The sequence below is a fragment of the Sinohyriopsis cumingii genome, chromosome 1 (genome assembly GCF_028554795.1).
Source record: "Sinohyriopsis cumingii isolate HCF-2022 chromosome 1, ASM2855479v2, whole genome shotgun sequence".
In the NCBI taxonomy this organism is placed as follows: domain Eukaryota; kingdom Metazoa; phylum Mollusca; class Bivalvia; order Unionida; family Unionidae; genus Sinohyriopsis; species Sinohyriopsis cumingii.
This window is the reverse complement of record NC_142961.1, coordinates 99,465,074-99,480,917: the sequence shown is the minus strand read 5'-3', so window position 1 is coordinate 99,480,917 and position 15,844 is coordinate 99,465,074. Positions and strand designations below refer to the sequence as shown.

The 15,844-nt window shown below is 37.6% G+C and overlaps 1 protein-coding gene across 1 annotated transcript; it reads left to right on the top strand.

The window, feature by feature from the left end:
* The first annotated feature begins 7,424 nt into the window (after positions 1-7,424).
* Positions 7,425-7,850, top strand: LOC149807435 (uncharacterized). Its single transcript, XM_089955595.1, has one exon. It carries the CDS (start codon positions 7,425-7,427, stop codon positions 7,848-7,850), a length of 426 nt encoding a protein of 141 aa, XP_089811721.1.
* Positions 7,851-15,844: the final 7,994 nt, after the last annotated feature.

Below are 15,844 nucleotides of genomic sequence, written 5' to 3'. Positions count from 1 at the left end.
GAGGGTGGTTGTATTCTGTAACTTCACTCTTCTGTATTGTATGAGTAAAGTTTAGACATTAGTGGAGCATGCTTGTGTTCAGTCAATTCAGTTTTGTGTACGGTATGTATCAGTGCTAGATAACAGTGTATTGTTCCCTTTTGTGTGCCATATAAGCCAAAGCAAGAAAAGAGTGTAACGTGGTTCCGTTCTGTCGATTCCTTTTTTTGTGCTTTGTACGTGTCGAGGCCTGACAGATTGTGGCAGGATTCCGTTCTGGCAATATCCTTTTGTTTAATGTATAAGCCAAGGTCAGGCAAGAGTGTAACGTGGTTATGTTGTGTCAATTATTTTCTGTGTGCTGTGGTAGTCAAGGTCAGACAATGATGATTGTAGTGGCAACATGAAAGTAATTGTCAAGAAGAAGAGCGAACACTAATTTAAAAATATCATTTAGCATATATTTTGTTGTGTAAGTTATTAAACTGAAAGTCTTCAAAGACATGTGCTTCTTTTAATTGTAGATGAGCAGTTTTAATCAGCATTACATTAAGTTAATGTACTGTACTTTGAGTGTCGATTGTTTGAGAACTTACTTTAAATAAAATTAACCAGGTCAAGATATCTGGAGAAAAAAACGCGATGTTTTGATAATCTGAATCAGATCTCGGTCACAAATTCACGATGTCCTTGATAATCTGAAACAACAATAAAATTGTATGGTCTATATTTTCAATACTTGTAACGAATATCTTTTTTTTATGTCAACAGGCATATATGATGCAGATATGCAGCAGACGGAATTGTGTCAGCAATCATATATGCTACACATCTGCAGCACGCATGCTTATGTCAGCATGCATATATGCTACACATATATAGCACACTTGTACCTGCATGCATATATTCTGCACATATACAACACGCATAGTTGTATATGCTTACATATAAGCCATAAGCATGCATAAAACATATTTCCATAAGCAGGCATATACACTACGCATATATAGCACACATGCAAGATAATTTATATATGTATAGTTCACATTTCCTCCTTGGGTAAGTTTTCCTACACTACGCTATCAAAATGTGACATTTGTTTTCTTTTTTGTTGTTATTGCTTGACATGCAACGACTCTGTTAGGCTTTATCATACGTCACCCATATTGGTTTTTTTTTTCTACATTTTTCGGAACAATTTGATTTCATTACAAACGAAACGGCATTCTGATCTGTGTTATGGTTGAAGTTAAAGATACTCATGTTCAAGTTCATTTAATATGTCTAATACGCAGGTGGCCAAGAAAATGGATGAAAGTCATTTTGTTTAAATTTATTAGTTATATAAACTGAACTGGAACGTCAATTACAAAGGAATGATGGAAAGATAGTGAAAAGGACACAGAATATATAAGTAATGAGGATACATGCATTTGAAATAATTGGTAAGTCATTCAAATAAGTCGGTTACATGTCAATCTAAAATATATTTGCCTTCAATGCACATATACTACATCGATTACATGGTCGACAATAGCGTTATAATTCTGTCTATTGTTATATATCATAGTTTCGATCCTGACTCCAATACATTCTTCATTTACCAATTAAATTTGGTATGTATGTTCAGCTCGTTGGTAGAAGTATCTATATGTAAGGTAATATCACATATATACAAATACACGTGTGGTAAATAAAACTCTAAAAGGATAAAAAAATACTTTTGTGATCTTACACAATGACACAGCTTTATTAACGAGGTGTGTGAGTGCCGTAGCTATTAAAAATTTACCACAATATTAGCATATTATCAACTCTGCATGAGGTAAATATATGTTTTTCAATAACACGGTATTATTGATGTGTTGCAGTAGTACTGTATCGGTTTATTATTTACGGTGTCTCTGTAAATCCATTAGTAATGAGCATTTTACAGAAGTATGTCAGATAACAGGATGGTCAGATTTTCGTTTAGTAAATGTCTATACAATAATAAGGAAAATGGTCCAGCAATTGGCTAGTGTAAAGGTTCGATAGTGTTTTTGTTCTTATGTAGTGGTGACAAAAGTGATCCAGCAATGCTTTTGTGTAATAGTACGAGGTTGTTTTAATATAGTGGTAATGAAAGTCGTCCAATACTTAACTTGAGGCTCATGGGAGTTATATAAGTTGAATCAATTAGTCATTCTTTATTATATGGCTTTTTTGTGTCTTTGCCGTTTTTATATTTAACGTGTGTTCCAGAACTGCCAGATGTCTCCTACGTGCATAATGAATAAACTCAACACAATTTTAATTTTAATGTTACAACTCTTGCTATTGTCTTTAATATCGATGAAGATACAAGTGTAATTGAAAGTGAAAGTAGTAAACGGGGGTGTGTGCATGAATGTGTATTCAGTATTGTGCGTCTGACTGGTGTATTTGTATCCTTCCAACAGAAGACCTTCAACAACGTCTGCTACTATCTAGATCAGGATTGTACAAATTGGCTCCTCAAAAATGGGTGCGTAACTGGTATCTCAAGATGTGCCTTACTACAGTCGTCACGAATACTTCAGCATCCTAGAATTCAATGGTATTCTTATGCGATAGCAAAACCAATTTTATTAATATAATGAGGAAGACAAAGAACAGACCGATTGAGGACGGACGGAACAACAGACATACCACTAATTTAAGAATATGCTTGCAGCGTGCAGATAAATTACACGAATAGCTATCAAATAGTTTTGTATCCTATCTAACGTTTCCCTATCGTCGATGAACTGATGAGACAGCCTAATAAATTTAATGTGAAGACTACTTTAATCCTATTAATAATCTTTCTGAATAATTGATAAAAAATTTCATGTTGTCAATACCGTTTGAGAAAGGCTTAGAACATGAGTTCCAGACCCACATTAATAACACTCATGCTGCCAATACCGTTTGAGTAAGGCTTAGAGAATGCATACCAGACCCACATTAATAAAACGTATGTTGTCAATAATGTTCGAGAAAGGCTTTGAAAATGCTTACTAAACTTTAATAAAACGTATGTTGTCAACAAAGTTTGAGCTAGGACTAGAAAACACTAACCAATCCCACTTTAACAACACTACTTAATCATTATACCTGCTCAACGTTTTTCCTCCATAAAATTTCACTAAGAAAATATGACGACTATGTAATATCATAATAAATACATTTGAACAGATTAGTTCAAAGAAGAGTGAAGTTTTATTACTTAAGGTATATATATATATATATATATATATATATATATATATATATATATATATATATATATATATATATATATATATATATATAATTTATATGGCAGCGCGCCTTTAACTGAATACAAAGTACCATGTAACATTCTTCGAACACCATTAGATTAATAAATGATCATGTCTGGTTCCCATGACAGCTTGGTAAAATTAGTATGAGCAACAAACCTTTTTGGGTAAAGGTAGATGGTCATGTCCTACATATATATGTCATGTGGTTGTTTGGGATACAGGTAGATTATGATATCCTACGCATTTGTTTCATGTGGTTATTAGAGGTATAGTTAGATGGACATGTTTCATGTATGCATTTCATGTTGTTGTTACGGATACAGGTAGATGACAATGTCTGACGTATTTATTTCATGTGGGTGTTAGGGGTACAATTTGATGGCCATGTCTCACTCATGTATCTCATGTGGCTGTGTGAGAGGAAGGTAGATGGCCATGTCCTACGTATTTGCTTCATGTGGTTGTTTGGGTTACAATGTAGATGACCGTGTCTGACGTATTTGTCTCATGTGGTCGCATGCAAGTAAATATACCAGGTCTCACTGATGGTCTAGTAGATTGGCAAATTCTCATCGGACGAATACACACTTTTAAACAACATGATCACAATTTTACATTGAAGATGCAAACAAAAACAAACCAAACATGCTTGTAAGATTTTATTTCTTAGCATAAATTAATATTTTACTATGAACCCACTCTACCCCAACAGCTTGACTATGTTGTTTGCTTCCGACATTTAAGGGCTATCTTGAAATATTTTGTTCTGACACGGTGATTCAAACAAACAATAAGAGACTTATGCATGAATAAGGTTCGCTTTTGTCATAACAAATTGGCAAGCAATACATTAACCAAAGTCAGTTGATATGGATATAATTTGTATACCATCTGGATCACGTGAAAGTAGCAACCCTTTATTTTAGTAGCCCTATATTAGTGCAAATATACAGATGTTAAACATTCAGTTTTAACTGAAATTTCCATTTAACTCTTAAGTGACCCTACAATACGGAACAAAGTACAGTTCAAAGGAGATATATCCTAAAGAAATTAAGCATCGAATATTAAAATAATGTAAATCAGCACATTAGAGAGGAAAAAAGAAAGATAACTGCGTGTGAAAGTGGAGATATAGTTCATTGAATCAATATATTTACATACGAAAACAGCGCATTGTTCAGCACAACATTATTTTAGTAGTCAGCATATTAAATAAATTGGATAATTGATTCCAGATTGATAAATAAATAATTAATTTCCGTTACACTTACTCTGAAACTCGGTTGCAATAATTGGGCTAACTCGCTTTAATTGTGTCAACATATTAAATGAATTTAATAAGAGATAAAACATTACTATACTGAAACTCTTTTTACACATTCCAATGGCTGTCAATTTGTAAGGACTACATTTTTAATTTGATATTGATGACTGTCAAAAATATACATATCAAGTTGTGATACAATATTCTGGAATAAGTGTGAATAGTTTGGCATTTCTTTGATGCATTCGCAGACATAGTACTGGAGAGCTGTACAAGCAAGCATGCAAATTTCCTTGTACTTTCCGGTGTAAAGAGGGCACTTATACCTTTCCAGATATGACTATAGACGTAAATATAAAAATATTGTTACCTGGTGTACACCCATGGTTTGACAGGTATGATATAAATTGTAAATATAGAATATTGTCACTTGGTGTATACATATACTTGGTCATATAAGACATCAAACGTAAATGTATACTACTGTCACCAAGGGATTGTTAACACCCCTAAGTCCCATCCTAGCATATTTAGCTAGTTAGGACTTTAGAGTGACACCCTGTCACCAAGGGAACTGAGTTGCAATGCATATAAGACAAGCCAAATTTGAATTGCACCAGTAGATTATATGTAGTCTGCATCTTAGTTGCACAGTTATAACATATAACATCTACTGAATAGGCTGTTTTGACATCCATTGCACAGTCTGCACTGACAGTATCGGACAAATAGAACATCCATTATTAATATGTTTAGATAGTATTTATCAGGCACTTAAGTAAACGGGCCGTGGTTGACGAAGTAGTCAAAACCGCTCACATTTACCGATCACTTCCAAGTCACATCTATCAGCGTGGGTTCTAGTCTCAGGCTCAAACAACGTGCGCATGTGATAAAGCTTGCCAGTAGTTTGCAGTGGATAATTCTTTCTTACCGAGTTCTCACGGGCTGCTCCTTCACCAGTTGTACTGGCTGCCAAGTATATCCTATAATGTGCTGAACAACGGCATTATAATCAAAACAGTAGCACAACTAACAATTACTTTGAACATCCATTACACAGTTTGTTTGGACAATATCAGACCGTGTGAAAACGAATACTCATCAAACATTCTGTTTTGACATTATCAAACAAATACCAGCTATTGTACACTATATTTTTCTATCTTACTTTGATATAATTCGTACACAATAGCGAAGGATACACTAGTTTAAGTATTTCTTCGTTTATCCCCTATTTATTCACTCCTGTCCGGCCAAACCAGGTTGAGGGTAACTGATGGGTTTCATACCCCCGGTGACTCAGGGATTGTCACCCATTGCATGTGAAGACTAGAACCGGCGGACTGCGCGGAGGAACCACCAGCTGGTCAATAGGCAGAAAGGCGGACCCAGCAAAGCGAAGCGATGTGGAGCGGTAAGAGTACGGCAGGACATGTAGGACACCTTGGTCATCCACTGCATCCAGTCTCGATTCCAGCCGTCTCGACTATATCTTGCATCTGGACAAAGTGGAGCCTGGACGAGAGGGTGAGGTTGACGCAGGGCAACTCTTCCTCACTTTAATCCAACTCACGCGCAAGTTATTTATGTCATCACCCGTACCCAAGTGCCGAGGCGATGGGCGAGCTGCGAAGCGGAAGGTGTGGATGCACTGGCAGCCGTAGTGGCAGACCTGCACGCAGGCGGCTCAGACCATATGGTCGTCTTCCATTGCTCTGAAGCAGAAATGGATGTCGGCAACCATCTGAGTGACTAAGCAGACTACTTCAGGATAGCGCTGCTTACCTCGATAGCCTCCAAAACTCTGCCCTGATTGCAAGAGAACTTGCTCGCTACAAGATAGAGATAGCAGCCCTAAGTGAAACTCACTTGGCCGACGAGGGCCAACTGCCTGAAGTTGGAGCTGGTTACACCTTTTTCTGGAGTGGACGTGGCAACGATGAACTTCGGGAGTCTGGAGTTGGATTCGCTGTCAAGTCGAGTTTGGTGAATAAGCTCTCCATCTTACCAAAGTGAATTAATGAACGGATTATAATGCTGAAGCTTCCCTTGCATGGTAAAATGCAAGCCACACTCATTAGTGCTTATGCATCAATCATGACCTACTCGGAGGAAGCCAAGACAAGTTCTATCAGGATCTGGAAACTCTGATTGCTTCGGTACCAAAGTCAGACAAGCAAATCATTCTTGGTGATTTTAACGGTAGAGTTGGCGCGGACCACATCTCGTGGATGGGAGTTATTGGTAGACATGGAATTGGCAACTGCAACAGTAATGGACATCTACTCTTGAGAATGTGCGCAACATTTGATCTCCTGGTCACAAATACCACCTTCCGTCTGCCTAACCGCAATAAAACGACTTGGATGCACCCACGGTCCAAGCATTGGCATCAGATCGACTACATCTTAGTTCGTAGGAATGACAGGCAGGATGTTCGTGTGACCAAGGCCATGTGTGGTGCTGACTGCTGGACAGACCACAGGCTACTGATCTCTAAGATGAATGTAAAAATTCAACCGCTAAGACGCCCAGAGGGAGCTAAAGTCCCAAAACGACTCAACGTCTCCAGGCTGAAAGTCTGCAACAATGAGCAATCTCTGTCTGAAGCATTGACAAGCCAGCTAGAAGCCACAGACTCTGATACCAACGACGTAGGGAAATGCTGGATGGACTTCAAACATCTGTTGTACTCCACTGCATCTGTAGCCCTTGGCGTCACTCTGCGAAAGCACCAAGACTGGTTTGACGAGAACTGTAAAGAAATACAGTCCCTGCTAGAGGAGAAGCGTCATCTACATCGTGCATACAACATCGACCTCAAGTCCGCTGCAAAGAACGATGCCTTCAACAGAGTCCGCCAAGCTGTGCAGAAGAAACTACACGAGATGCAGGACACATGGTTGAGCCGAAGGGCTGATGATATCCAGTCCTTTTTCGACAGACACGACATGAAGAATTTATATAGTGCTCTTCGTGATGTTTATGTAACATCAAGCACAGCCCCACTCTTGAGCTCCGATGGCAGCACTCTCATAACCGAGAAGGAGAATATGCTATATCGCTGGGCGGAACACTTTGACGGTTTCCTTAACAGACCATCTTCCATCAATGATGAAGCGATCAACCGTCTACCACAGGTGGAGATCAACTATAGGTTGGCTGACCCTCCAACAGTGCTGGAAACACATAAGGCCTTTGAGCTCCTGTCTAGTGGAAAAGCTCCAGGAGCAGACTCCATCCCAGCTGAGATCTACAAGTCTGGTGGACCTAAGTTAGTGAGAAGACTAACAGAAGTTCTGAGGCATGTGTAAGATGAAACGCATACCCCAGGAATTCAAAGATGCATCAATCGTCCACCTTTACAAACGCAAAGGCAATCGCCAGTCCTGCGACAACCATAGAGGAATTTCTCTACTCTGCATCTCTGGCAAGGTCTTCTCCAGGCTACTGCTGAACAGACTCAAAGAACACCTTGATCGTGGCCTACTGCCAGAAAGCCAGTGTGGCTTCGGAAAGGAGAGAGGAACCTTCGACATGATCTTTGCTGCCAGGAAGTTGCAAGAAAAATGTCTTGAACAAATTGTCCAGCTATACACCACCTTCGTGGACCTGACTAAGGCATTCGACACTGGCAGCCGGGAAGGCCTTTGGAAGATCTGGCCAAATTTGGATGTCCAGAATTCTTCATTGAAATGGTGAGACAGTTTCATGATGGCATGCTTGCCAGAGTCCAGGACCAGGGTAACTATTCCAAACCCTTTGCAGTTACGAACGGTGTGAAACAAGGATGCGTCTTAGCCCCCACTATCTTCAGCCTCATGTTCTCCGCAATGTTGATGGATGCTTTCAAGGACAGCGATGTTGGAGTAGGTCTCAGATACCGTCTGGATGGGAAGTTGTTCAACCTGAGGAGGCTCCAAGCCAAAACCAAAGTCCAAGTTGAGAACATTCGCGACCTGCTGTTTGCAGGTGACTGTGTCCTCAACTCCAGCATGGAGGCATGCATGCAACGGAGCATGGACTTCTTTCCACAGCGTGCTCCAACTTCGGACTCACCATCTCTACCAGCAAGACCGAGGTTCTGCATCAGCCAGCTCCTGGAGAAGGTTACCTGGAACCATCCATCACTGTCAATGACCATAAGCTCAAAAAGGTTCACATACCTAGGCAACACCCTCTCACAAGCGGTCCACATAGCCGATGAGGTCAACACTAGCATTGCCAAAGCCAGCATAGCATTTGGTAGACTCCGCTGAAATGTCTGGGATAAGAGAGGCATCAAGCTTGGCACCAAACTCAAAGTCTACCCTCCCCTATGCTTGTGAGACATGGACTGTATATATCCGCCATGTTAAGAAACTGAACCACTTCCATATGAGCTCCATGAGGAAACTACTGAAAATCAAATGACAGGACAAGGTACCAAACACAGAGGTGCTCACTAAGGCCGGCATGACAAGCATCCACACCATGTTGTGCAAGACACAACTCCGATGGGCTGGTCATGTTGTCCGCATGCCGGTAGAACGCCTACCTAAGAAGGTCTTTTACGGAGAGCTACAACAAGGCAAAAGGTCTCACGGTGGTCAAAAAAACAGATACAAGAACACCCTCAAGGCTTCGCTGAAGAACCTAGGCATTGATCCTGATAGCTGGGAGAGTGTCGCTGCTAACCGATCTGCTTGGAGCAGTCAAGTCAACGCTGGTGTGGAAGCCTTTGAGCAGAAATGACTGGTGGTCGCAGCTGAAAAACGTGATCTGCGCAAATCCAGGCCCAACTCCCGACCAGCAACCTGTACATCCATGTCCCCACTGCATTAAGCTCGTCCATTCCCGTATCAGACTGATCAGCCATCTCCGGACACACCCCCAGTGAATCGATGACATTAAATGGTCTTCATCAACACCGATGGACGAACATCATCATCATTCACTTCTGTCAGTCAGAATGTCTTACGTTAATGACCTACCTCTAGTAGTATTTATTTTGTTACCTTTGCAGTTAAGAAAGTATTCATGATGTGTTCTGTCTTTCTATTCACTAGAGTTTTGCTCACGTTGCACATGACGATAGTCTGCAGTTTATTTTGTGCTTCTAGGTGTATCAGGAAAAGGACTGATATAGTATATATTTCCTAAATGCACAGTATTTAAATGTGTCACAAAATTCACTTTTTATTGACCTTGGTGATGCAAAGTCTTTTTGGCAAATTACATCACCGTATCTTACTTTAAGTCTGGATACATGGTTCTCCCCTTACAATCTATATGCGTGTGCATACAATCTTATCTCCAACAGTTCAACAGTGACTTCTAAATAATTTGTTAAACTTAACCCTGTTGTTTTTGTATTCTGATTTGTATGGTCATCATCAAAGCCATTATAAAAGCTACCGTTGATATTATATCATTATCAGCACGAAAATAGTATTATCATCACCATTATTAATGAAATAATCACCATCACCACTATCGTAATCGGCAGGATTTCAAAATTTGTTGATTTCTAATAAACCATATGTAAGGATTTGAAATTCTTACATTTCAAAAATCTTCATCTTCCTCCATCATTTTGCGTGTTATTTATATAACGAAGAATTGTAGGAGTACACTGAGGAATTAAGCATAGCTATTGCGACGAGAAAAGGAAAATATGGAACCCGTGCAAACTTGATAGAAAATGTTGGATGAAATGGACGAGAACCAGTCCTGAGGACATACGAAATCTATGTAGATGCTAGATTGGCTATGGTTTAATTTTTCAGAGCGTTTACCAATTTCTTACTTGGTAAATGGTTTCTATACACATTTTGGTACAAAATACAAATAACAAGCAAAGTAATGTTAAAACAAGCAAGAAAAAGACACACTCTGAAACGAGAAACAAATTGTCCAGCACAAACAAGCAATCGTCTTTTCTGACTGCCAGCAATCTAAGGAATCGATACTGCTACTCATCTATGCTAACTCGAACAACTATTGGATAAGTTTACTTTCTTGTCCTTTCGAGATGGAGTAAAATAATTAAACTTTTATATTGTTATCTTTAATTATAAAGGATGGTTCGGATGCTACACATGTTTTAATATTATATAATGAGACGGTTATCATCAAAAGCACGAAGAACATGTTTTGGATTACATCCTTTCATGCATTCAACTACATTTCAAATTATTTCTTACTACTTAGGAACGTATTAATCAATTTTGTAGTTAACCTACGTAACATCTTAAACTCGTCATTAGTTAACTTTCCAAATCTCAGTATCAACTAAATGAATCATAGCGAAGACGAAAACAAGATGGAGCCATCATTAGCGAAGACCCTGTAAAGGTTATATCACACAGAAGGTCGTTAGGGTAAAACTGAATTTGGAAGACAACATAGAAAGTAATCATAGGAATTGCGTGATGCCTGAATATCATGTAAAGGTTATATCACACAGAAGGGCGTTAGGGTAGAACTGAACTTAGAAGACAACATGGAAAGCAATCATAGGAATTGTGTGATGCCTGAATATCATGTAAAGGTTATATCACACAGAAGGGCATTAGGGTAGAACTGAATTTGGAAGACAACATGGAAAGTAATCATATGAATTGCGTGATGCCTGAATATCATGTAAAAGTTATATCACACAGAAGGGCGTTACGGTAGAACTGAACTTGGAAGACAACATGGAAAGCAATCATAGGAATTATATGATGCCTGAATATCATGTAAAGGTTAATATCACACTAAACAGCGTTAGGGTAGAACTGAACTTGGAAGACAACATGGAAAGCAATCATAGGAATTGTATGATACCTGAAGATCCTGTAAAAGTTATATCACATAGAAGGACGTTATGGTAGAACTGAACTTTGAAGACAACATGGAAAGCAATCATAGGAATTGTATGATACCTGAAGATCCTGTAAAAGTTATATCACACAGAAGGACGTTATGGTAGAACTAAACTTTGAAGACAACATGGAAAGCAATCATAGGAATTGTATGATGCATAAGCCAAGATTTTAACGAATGCATCCGAGTAACACAAAATGGCAAAGCATTTTCTAAACACAGCGCCAGGTGCTGAATTCACGCAAAGTGGATGAAATTGAACAATTTTACACTATGTATTGCTTTGATAAATGCCTTTTCAGCAGTGTTAGAAATCTTATTTGCTGGTCAAACTCTTAAGTTGTTTATTTTCAATATCTTCAACGTTAGGTTGCAAGCAAGTTAACAACAAACGATCAAGAAAAACAAAACAGGTTCTAGCAAGATACATAAAGGAAGAAACCTTCAACAAAGAGAATGTGGAAATTACAAGTATTGTAACTTCGCTATGTCAATTCACACTCGACAGACAGATAACGCATTGTAAACAGCTGACAATTAATATAAAATCAAACATTAACCTTTCACTATATATAACAGTACATGTACAAGAAAGCGAGAAACATTACCAAAACAATTTACCACGTAACATTATGCTGCCTACATTGTACTTCATAAACACTATTTACGCTTATAAACAACTGGTCTGCCAAAAAGCTAGATAATGAAGAATGATAAAATCAGTGGGTTTTATAACTGTTTTACAACTAGGATCTGGTCTGTCATCAACAATAGTTCTTGAAGACGTTTTAAAGCTTTTAAATCCATTTTCATTTAACCAGTTCACAATCGAAAATATGATAGCAAATGGACTTTTACATGACATAACTGCAATTCGGTAACAGCTAAGGTAATTATGTATTGACAAATATTTAAGCATTTATAATTTTAATGAGCGAAATTCAAATGGGACAACAACATAAGATTGTTTACATTACCTTGTAGCGATTACAAATATTGTGTCCAAGGTCCATTCTAAAGGCATGATAAGTAAATATATAATTCTATGAAATTTACTCAGTTAGTTTGAGGCTTTATGTACACAGTTTTAGCTTCGCTGGTGTTGCAGCAGCTGGATGATAGATCATAAAGCTAATACAATGTTATTCAACTTACACATACCAAATTTGGTAAGTAAATATAAAATAGCCTTTGCATAACATTATCCATTTCACTTCTTTTCATAAGGTCAATATGTCTTGTTATTTTGAGGAATTATCTCCGCTCAAAAATTTCTCTACCTTGTCGGTTGTCGTTTCAAACAACTGTTGGTTAAGTCTAGCTACACCTTTACAGAACTAATATATGTATTTTTACGAATGATGCTCTTCAATCCGATCTGAATGAATTTCTAAGTCTTCAAGAAATCATTCTGTATTAACATGATAACTGTCCGTTCGTTATATATATATATATATATATATATATATATATATATATATATATATATATATATATATGTCATACTTTAAAAATAACATGGCTTTTAAAGTGTTGGTATAAAGTCATTTGATAAAGCAATGCTACTCGTATATCAAATTATGACCCGCCTGTCGGTTCTATCATATAGATCAAAGATGAATTTCGACTCATTTATCACTGGTGAGGTTTGAAAATAACGATAAAAGGTTATAGTAATCCCCGTTTTCTAAAAGAATTTAAAATGGTACACAATTTCATCGCAATTCGTTCCCCCCCCCCCTTTCGTGCATAATGGACCAAATACACAGAAATCTAGAGTGAGAGAGAAACAATTGTGATCTGGATTATAACCTTAGATCTGAACTTGCAACACGTAACCTACACAAAGTTACAATAGCCTGTTTTGGTTGCGGGGACACACGTAATGTAATGCATTTAATCCTTTGTTATTGTTTCTTAAACCTATAATCAGGTTCTAAAAATCGATTATTATTAATTAAATATGGAAATTTCCAATGCCCCCAACTCTCTCTCTCTCTCTCTCTCTCTCTCTTAACCATCGTATCAAGATACGGATGAAAATCAATGAAGAGAGAGAGAGAGAGAGAGAGCATTTGTGGTCGGTAGTAATGTGAATAATATAAGAATAATGACTGTAAATATAATACAATATTTTGACAACAGCTTGCTGGTTCGTCGTTTCGTCTAGTTTATATTCCATACTAAAGTCCATGGGCTTGTGAATGGCTGAGCGTTCAGTGTTCAAAATTGTAATGATGCGTTTGTAGTAATCTACATCAAGAGTGTAATGATGCGTTTGTAGTAATCTACATCAGGATTGTAATAATGCGTTTGTAGTAATCTACATTCTTCATTAAAGCCATCTTTCAAATATAAATCATAAGTGTCTTATATTGATTAAATCAATGTGAATAAAAATAGAAACTCAAAAAAGGCAATCAACTTATTAATATGCAATGGTGATTGTGAATAGCCATAAAATGCATAGAACTAAATTTTGTAGCGGACACACTCGGCAGGGATGAGAGTTCATTCACTTGCTCAATATCAGAGTTGCCCGTAGTCAGTATTAACTGCGTTCACAAAGCAAGTATTTGTACTTGTATGTGAGAAAAATAAAATATATGGATAGTAAATAAGCTGTATCAAAGATATACCAGCCGTTGTATAAATTATTCATTTAAAGAAAAGTCGGTAAGCCTCGTTTCCTTTTAATGAAATATGTATACATCACGTGGTATATCAGTGATACGGCGTACATACTAGACATATATATGAATGTGCTTTGTTGTTTTTTTTTAAAACTGAGAGCTTTAATATACATTCGGGAAAATGATTGCCTCATTATCTAAATCTCTTGACATGGAGGTTGTATTTATTGGACATAAACTACTTTCCTCATTATCTTAATCTTGCGCTACGGGTGCTGAATGTTATTGATCTGAACCATTTGCCTCATTACTTAAGCTTCCTATCATGAGAGGGTTGTATGTATTAGAACCGACCCTTGCCGCATTATCTAAAATATCATGCCACAGGTTTGGTGCTTTGGATCTGAAGTACCTGCTAGTTTAGAAATCTCAGTAAATTGCTACTCCCTAATTTCTGCGGTGTACAATGCGCACTCAACTACATATCGAGCGACCTGACAAAATAAAGCACATTTTGTTGACAGAGGGACACGATTGTCAGTTCCCTACTACTCCCAGTAAATCTACCGCTCATAACGCTCACTGAACTATGCTATCATTTACGTTCTCACTGATTACGAATGCAACAAGCTGGCTGGGTGGTGAGTAACATATACCGGTACTCACTATGATTAGTAAGACTCGGTGAATGGCATTGTCTTTACCAGTACGTACTCGAAGATTAGAGAAAACAAATTGTACTCACTAATGCTTAAATGACTTACACGAGCGTCTTTTTAAAAATTACTTTAAAAGACCTTTAATAATAGTATTATAAAAAGTTTTAAGTTTATAGTACAGCCAGGGTTGTAGAATAAGGTTTTAAACATTAGAAAAGTATTTAAATGTATAATACACAAACTACTGTGGAATACAATCTTAACTTTTAGAACTTTTTTAAGTGCAAATTATAAACACTAATGTAGAACGAGGTCTTAAACTATAGAATCTTGTTAATGTCTTAAACTCTAGAACATAATTTAAATGTATAGTACAGTCAGTAATACCAAACAAGGTCTTAAACAAGAGGGACAAACAGAGAATGAAGACCACGTACTCGCCACAACAAAATGATGAAACACTTCGAAGTGCGCAAATGTGTAAACTCCCTCGATGGGTGACATATGTTAGTGGTCATTACCTTTGACCTTATGACCAGTTACAATTGCCACCTCTAAGGTAATCGTTACTTCAACAATTCCACTTTGATATCGTTGTTCAAACTGTATTTGTACTCAGCGTTTCATGCTCTCCACATCGGCAACGTTTCCTTGTGGCGAGAGTGTGAAGCAATGTTAATTATATGGGCCTGTGACACACATTATAAATCTTACGGACATGATTAGCATTAATGCCCCCTTGTATCCAGAGTGGTACAAGTCGAAATGGCGGTGAAATTTTAAAACCTCTCCATATGCCCAGGGAGAAAATACAGGTCCTTGCATCTACTTCTACGTCTCTATTATTAATTTACGCATTTTTCATGATGACTTATACAAGTAAATACTGTTTAAATCACACTGTACTAAGACTGTTTATTCCTTATGTGTTAGCAATAATGGCTGCTTAGGGACTTTACACAGAGAGGAAATTAGAACACAGTATGTCAATACATGCTATCTGCCCTTGAGATATTTTGTGGGGTCCAATGTGGTCCCGCTTTGGGATTAAACACCAGTAGCATCAATAGACACTCCACAACAAAAATGAATGTATTACAGCAGTAGCAACAATAGACGTCGCTCCCAACAAAACTGCATGTATTACAGCAATATCAACACTAGACA

Coding starts and splice junctions, on each gene's coding strand:
- LOC149807435 (XM_089955595.1), top strand. CDS start 7,425: ATGCAGGACACATGGTTGAGCCGAAGGGCTGATGATATCCAGTCCTTT.